The sequence below is a fragment of the Vulpes vulpes genome, chromosome 4, assembly GCF_048418805.1.
Source record: "Vulpes vulpes isolate BD-2025 chromosome 4, VulVul3, whole genome shotgun sequence".
Lineage (NCBI taxonomy): Eukaryota > Metazoa > Chordata > Mammalia > Carnivora > Canidae > Vulpes > Vulpes vulpes.
The window spans coordinates 113439015-113446898 of NC_132783.1; the positions used below are offsets into that span (position 1 = coordinate 113439015).

The window sequence follows — 7884 nt, forward strand, 5'->3', positions numbered from 1 at the left end:
GATCTGCCTGCAGTATAGTCATCAGCCAAGTAGAAAGCATCACACACAAAAATTCTATTTTGGCTCATCATGTGCATTCAAAGTGCAACCTATCAAAGTTGACTGAATACAACTGGAATAAAAAAGCATTCCTCATTATCAAGGGAATGGGGACCTCCATTACTTGGGGGGACAAAGCTGCCCTTTCAGAGTCAGAAGACCACACTGAGGAAGCCACAGTCTCTAACCTTCAAGAAGTGGCCGAATGGGGCGCATGCGCGCTCCCCCGCTTCCAGGGTCCGTGCCGGGCGGAGCAGCGAGGGGGAGGGGAGTGGACCCCGCTTGTGCGGGAAGCTGACCCCCCCGGAGCCCCCGGGCAGGGCCGCCACACGTGCGGAGCCTCGAGCCCGGGCGTGCTCCGGGCCTGGCCTGCGGGCGCTGCCGCCCGGGAGACGAGGGAGGGGCCGGAAGCGAGGTCAAGGTCCCGCGGCGGAGCAGAACCCATCTCAGGAATTAGTACCGCAAAGACAACTTGACGCGACCTCTTCAGATTGCCCCCCGTCGATTACTTTATGGGCTGTGTCGTGGATTGAAGTCTCCAGCCTCCACTGGAACCCGGATTTGCCCAACAATGGCTCGACCAAGTTCAAGTATGGCTGATTTTCGGAAGCTTTTTGCAAAAGCGAAGCACATAGTCATCCTTTCAGGGGCTGGCGTTAGTGCTGAGAGCGGAGTCCCGACTTTGAGAGGAGCTGGGGGCTACTGGAGAAAATGGCAAGCTCAGGCCTTTGCACGAAACCCTTCCCTGGTGTGGGAGTTCTACCATTATCGGCGGGAGGTCATGCTCAGCAAGGAGCCAAGCCCGGGGCACCTTGCCACTGCCGAATGTGAGGCCCGGCTGCCTGAGCAGGGCCGACGGGTCATGGTCATCACTCAAAACATCGATGAGCTGCATCGCAGGGCTGGCACCAAGAACCTTCTGGAAATCCATGGGAGCTTATTTAAAACGCGATGTACCTCTTGTGGAATTGTGGCTGAGAATTACAGGAGTCCAATTTGTCCAGCTTTATCAGGAAAAGGTGCTCCAGACCCTGAAGCTCAAGATGCCAGAATCCCAGTGGAAAAACTTCCCCGGTGTGAAGAGGCAGGGTGTGGGGGCCTGCTGAGACCTCACGTCGTGTGGTTTGGAGAAAACCTGGATCCTGCCGTTCTGGAGGAGGTTGACAAAGAGCTGACCCTCCCTGACTTATGTCTAGTGGTGGGAACTTCCTCTGTGGTTTATCCTGCTGCCATGCTTGCACCCCAGGTGTCTGCCCGGGGAGTGCCAGTGGCCGAATTCAACATGGAAACCACCCCAGCCACCAACAGATTCAGGTTTCATTTCCAGGGGCCATGTGGTACCACTCTTCCTGAAGCCCTGGCTCCTCAGAAACTGGCAATGTTTCTTAGTTGTCCTGGGGAAAGAAGAAATTGTAGTATGTCTAAGTACCTGGGCCACACACAGAGGAGAACTGATCGTGGGGACCGTGAGCTAAATACTGGAAAATCTAGAAATACCATCAGATTCCCTGGCTGGAATCCCACCTGATGCTAAGTAAAGCAACAATAGCAAACACTCTTAGGAGAAGTCAGAGAACAGCCAGGTTAATGCATGTTCTTTCATGTGAACTTAAACATAAGATCTCTCCTATGTGTTTGGTTGGCTATTGGAAACATTTTGTGATTAGATTATCTTTTGAAAAAACAAAAAAAAAACAAAACAAAAAAAAGAAGTGGCCGAATGTTCTCAGAAGTGAGTTGTCTCAATCTGAAATACTGAGTTCCCTGGCACTGTAGATGAACACTGCAAATGAGCTAAATCATCAGTGTCCAGATATTCTAGAGATTTCTGCCCCAGGTGGAGAATTAAAGTTGATTAACTCCTGAGATAGTCTCCAAATCTGACTTTGGGATGCTTCCATCTTGCAAATAGCAAAAAGAAAATCAATTTAAAGTACTGTTTGAAATAGATACATTTGTGTTCTGCTTTAAAAAAAAAAAAAAAAAGAACAACAACAACAACAACAAAGAAGAAAGAAAAAAATGGAAAAAAAGAAAAGGAACCCCACTGGCTGATGTTAAGAATCATAGAAGTCTCATAAACACTATGGAAGAACAGACCAGATGCAAGCATTGCTGAGCAGGCATATTATTAATCATGAGTCAAAAAGAAAACAAAAAACGCACTGAGTTGGGTGACATCCATTCTGGAAATATTTAGCACAGCCTGGTTCCTGCTGAAGTCCCGATGTGGGAGTTTACAGTTCAGTGCCCAATGGAAACATTTACCTTAGCAAGAGCTGAACACCATGCACATTCTTGTTCCATGCAATTATCAATCTCAGTGGTGGCAAAAAGATTCTTAAATAAATAGGCCACACTGCCTGTTCTTGAGTCTTCTGATTTAATAAACCAAAGAGATAGGAACCATCTTTATCTAAACTGGATTAGTAGGTCAGTGATGAGCAATTGTTATTATAGAAGAGTCATTTCTGAAATAGTCACCACGAGGAGAAAGTCCTAGAATGAGTCCCTTTAGTGTTTTTTGTTGCTGTGAACTTCGTTTGGAAACTTTGTTTGGAATTTTGGATGAAAAGCCACATATATAGGCCATGTTCCCAGGGCTGTTGTTAGGCTGGCTGGACATTTCAACAGTATTAAAAGCTGCTTATAAACAAACTGTTGTGATTAAAGGGGTAAGGAGAGAAAATGAATGGGAAATATCAGAGAGGGTGACAAAACATGAGAGACTCCTAACTCTGGGAAACAAACAAGAGGTAGTGAAAAGGGAGGTGGGCGGGAGGATGGGGTGACTGGGTGACGGACACTGAGGGGGGGCACTTGACGGGATGACCACTGGCTGTTACGCTATATGTTGGCAAATCGAACTCCAGTAAAAAAATATACAGAAAAAAAAAACTGTTGTGAGTACACAAATCTGCCCTCAGTGCTATGAGGCTTTTATGTGGCTTTTATGTGGCTCAAACAACTTCCTGTATGTAGGTGGCAATCATGGGCTTGGCCATTTTTTTTCTCCTTGTTAGTATTTTTGTTCACTTAGCTCTTTAGCTAGTTGTTATGCTGCTGCCATGTTTTTGACTTCCAATTTTTTTTCATTTGTTAATTTGTTTCCAATGTAACTACTTGTGGAAAGAAACATTTAGAGTTACTTTGCATAAATGGAGTTACTTCGGAAGTATATTTTCTTGGACTTTTGCATTTCCTTTGGATCCCTTGTTCAGAGAATACCATCTTCTCTGGATATAAAATTCTTGGATCACAGCTGAGATCACTTGGATACTCTGTGGCCTTCTGATGTTAGTTATTTAATGTGAAAAGGCTGAAACTAACTTGATTTTTGTCCTTTTAAAATTACCTCTTTTCTTTTTTTTCCTCTAATTTTCTGTTTGGAAGATTGTCCCCAAAACTTGAAATCCTTACCAGGATTTGTCTTGACATAGAGTCTATTTAAGGTTTGGTGGGAAAATCTGGGAAACAATTTCTATCCAAGTGGGTTTTTGTTGTTTTGTTTTGGAAGGTTTTCCTTGATTGTTCATTTAATCATTGCAGATAATCTCTTTGCTCTGTATTTTTCTTCCAATATTCTTAGCATTTGTAGGTTACACTTGTCACCTCTGGTTTCTGTATCTCTCCCTGCCTTTCATCTAAATCACCTTTCCCTGCATTCTGGAAAACTTTCTAAAATGTATCTCCTGGTGGCACCTGGGTAGTTCAATCAGTTAATTATCTTCCTTTGGCTCAGGTCATGAACTCAGGGTCCTGGGATCAAGCCCCACATTGGACTCCCTGCTCAGTGGGGAATCAGCTTCTCCTTCTGCCCCTCCTTCCTGCTCTTGTGCATGCTCTCTCTCTTACTCTCTTACTCTCTTGCTCTCTCTCTCTCTCTCAAATAAATAAAATCTTAAAACGAAATAAAATAAAATGTATCTCCTGTTCCTGATGACATTTCTACAGTATAGACTCCATTTTTCCCTGCTTCTAATCAACAATCCCAGTTGTGACTTTCATTTTGTTTTACTTTCTTTCATCCCAGACATTTTAAGAAATTATATCCTCTATTTCTCTTATTCAGGATGAAGTATTTTCAAAATTGTGCTTCTGCCCATTGGAAAGTTTATTTCAAGAGAAGAACTTTCCTCTGCACTTCTGACACTTGACTCTCCTCCCCTGGTGCTACATAGTTTCTCCCCACACCCAGGGAGTTCTTCATTTGGCGCAAATTCCACCGGTGTTTGTACAGTCTTGATCTTTCTCAGGTTCTGGCTGGGACAAGTAGGTTTTTGGGTTTGGGATTTTTAAAATATATATACATTCTTACTTTCTTCAACCTATGCCCACGGGGAACATGGAAATCTTAGTGTGATAAGCTTGAGGAGTGGCACCCCAAAATATACCACTTTGGCGTAAGGATTATTTTGAGCTAAAGATTCTTCAAAAAGCAAGAAGGAAATTCCGATCTTTCCTTTTCTTCCTGAAAACAAGAGATAAAAACTCTCATATGAAAGATACCCTCCCTGTACCAGGAAAAAAGAAACATTTTTTCAATGGTGAATCATAGAAAAGAAAAATCAACAGACCTTGTTAAAATAGCTCATATCTTCCTTTAGCCTCCCCACATAGTTTACTTTTTCCAAGTTGCTTCTCTTTGTTCAGGGCAGCACAAAACCATTTAGGTTTCACCATTTCATTGGGTCTTCCCTCCTTATGAGGACTCCCTTGACACATAAAACTCGTATTAAGTACATTTGTGTGGTATTTTCCTGTTAATCTGTCTTGCGTTGGCCTTGTCCCTGGCCTTGTCCCTGTCACTCCACTTGAGAATCTCCCACCCGCATCCCTGAGCACTTACTGAAATCCTCCTTATCCCCAACCCCTGGGCTAGTCTCAGGGCCAATGTTATTAGTCTTAGCCCTGTTTTGTATCTCTCCTTCTACAAATCATTTCTCTGTCATGCTTCTTCTAATTCTCTTAGTATTTTCCACTCAAGGTGTTGTATTAACAGGTCCTCAATATAAAATTTACTAATGCAATATTTTCTATTTTTTATATGAAGCATTCAAAATTACCTCCTTGAGGGTTTTCTGGTTTTGCTGACCAGGTCTGGAATTGGCTTCTGATCAATATTTATTAAAGTGAGAAGTATTCTTCTGCTCTTTTAGAGAATATGAACAACTTTCCAGTTACCCACGTTCCATATTTCAAGGATGGACTAGATTTCCACTTCCTCTTTCCCATCAGATCGGCATCTGAGCCCCAGCTGTTGATCTGCAGCCACTGGGGCCTAGGACAGGCTTCCATACTTCTACTAAGTGAGTGTGTTCATGTCTGAGGTGTGAGGGGAGAACCTCTATGGGTCTGCTTAAGAAAAATCAAGTTTTGCATGGTTGGTCAGGATGGAGGATGTTAGCAAGCAGCCCCTAGGCTGAATCTAGCACGCATGTGTTGCATGGCTTGTATCATGTCTTTAAAAATTGCCAAGTTAGTTGTTAATGTATAGGCCCCTGGATTTATTGCTGAAATATCCAGATTTTGACTAGGATGGTTAGCACTTTCTGCGGTTACCAGCTGTCTCTGGCACCACCTGCTGGCCACATCACTCAGTGCATCCATCGGACGAATACAAAGATGAGGTCCCTAAAGGTGAACCAGAATCCATTTGCCTTGAGGATCAGAAACATCCCTTAAAGGCCAATGTTCCAAGGCTCAGATGGACACAACAGTAAGTTCTTCCCAAGAAAATCTCTCTGTTTATTCTTCTTCTGCTTTCTAGGGTCAAAACGTGTGCTTTATTGTGGTTGTTGTTTTAATAAATACAGCCACTATTGTGTATGGTTGAATGACCATAACCAGGACACTACTTTCCCCATCTAGTGAGTTTACTATGTAGTCTGCACTGCATTACCTCATGATATTCCCAAAATGGAAGGTGCTGGTAATAGAAGGGCAGACACCTGAGTCCACTTCTCACAGACCACCCCTCAGCCACGTGGCCTTGATAAAGTCACTTCTCCCTGCAGTACCTTTAGTGAGTGCTAGCTCACCAACACTGAACTCCTCTCCAACTGAGATAATCCTATAAAGCTGTGAGCCCAGGCATCTTGTTGTATTGCACCTCACAGATATCCAACTGTTTACAAACTGAAGCTGTATAGCAACCCTGTCTGGAGCAAGTCTATTGGCACAATTTTCCAACAGCATTTGCTCACTTCATGTATCTGTGCCACATTTGGGTAATTCTCACAATATTTTAGGCTTTTTTATTATGATTGTATTTGTAATGGGGCTCTGTGACCAGTGATTACACCTTTTAACTTTAATTTTTTAATTAAGATATATACATGTTTTTAGATTTAATAGGCTACAGTATAGGGTAAACATATGCACTGGGAAACCAGAAAATTCATTGGACTTGCCTTGTTACAGTATTCACTCTTTTGCATGGTCTGAAATTGTACCTGTGGTATCTCTAAGGGGCACCTGATTAAGGTCAGGCTCTCAGGCACCATCCAAACCCATGCTATCCAGTATGAAGCTACCAGCCATGTATGACTATTGAGAACCTGAAATGTAGCTAATCCAATCTGAAATATGCAATAAATATAGAATGTATACTGAATTTCAAAGACAATATGAAAAAAAGAATATAAAAATACCACATTCAGGGTTACCTGGGTGGCACAGTCAGTTAAGCATCTGCCCTAAGCTCAGGTCATGATCCCAGAGTGTTAGGATCAAGTCCTGCATCAGGCTCCCTGCTCTGTAGGGAGCCTTCTTCTCCCTCTCCCTCTGCCTGCCATTCCCCCTGCCTATGCTCTCTCTCTGTTGAATAAATGAACAAAATCTTTTTTAAAAAATACCACATTCATATTTTTATATTGATTACAAGTTGTTATGATAATATTTTGATTATATTCAGTTAAATAAAATGCTATTGAAATTCATTCCACCAGTTTCTTCTTAATTTTTTATTATGACACTAGATAATTTTAAATTGTACACATGATTCATGTCATATTTCCACCGAATAGTACTGCTCTAAACAGCTGAATGTTTAAAGCACACAGTTATCTTACATAGCAGCAGGAAGAGCAATTCTATATCCAGGACCTTTTTAATTTGTGTATTTTGTCCTTTTATGTATGAATCTCTATGATAAATATAAATTCCTGGGTCTTCTGTTCATAGGATGGTCACTTTAGTCTGTCAGCACCTGTGAATCTTGAAGATGGCCTCCTGGGAGCAGGAGTCAGGCTGCCTGGGAAATCTCATGAATCTTCTCTACAAGGCATCTTAAAGAGGTGCTCTGGTTCAGAGATAGAATTAGAGGGGGTCAGCAGCAACTGAAGAAGAACTATAAATAACTAATACACTTATGAAAATGCTCTCTCATGCTGATAATCAAAGAAATGAAATTAAAACATGAGATTAAAAAAATAAATAAATAAAACATGAGATTTCATTTTTAGTCTGTCAGGACACAGAATTTTTTTTAATTATAGCCAAAGTTAGCAAGAGTATATGGAAATCAGTATATGTATTCCCTGCCTGGGAGAGTTGAAGTTTACACAGCCTTTTTAGGAGGTAAGTTAGCAATATGGAAAAACAGCCTTAGAACTGCACATGTCCTCTGAGCAAGCAAGTCCACCTCTAGGGATTTCATCTAAAGCAATCGTCACAGCTGTGCACATTAACTTTTCTGTAAGGATATTCATTATTTTGCAAATTATAACAAAAACAACATCAAATAGAGGACTTTTTAAAATTAAGTCATATTGAAAAAATAAAATGCTGCCACTAAAAATTATGCAACAGGCTATTCAATGATAAATTCCTCCTCCCCCTCCT

The 7884-nt window shown here is 41.9% G+C and overlaps 1 protein-coding gene across 1 annotated transcript; it reads left to right on the top strand.

Moving 5' to 3' along the window:
* The first annotated feature begins 532 nt into the window (after positions 1 to 532).
* On the top strand, positions 533 to 1556 carry LOC112928185 (NAD-dependent protein deacylase sirtuin-5, mitochondrial-like). Its single transcript, XM_026009753.2, is given in 2 exon segments — positions 533 to 1403; positions 1406 to 1556. Coding segments are annotated over 2 exon segments (816 nt in total). The 5' UTR covers positions 533 to 610; the 3' UTR covers positions 1429 to 1556.
* The last annotated feature ends 6328 nt before the right edge of the window (positions 1557 to 7884 follow it).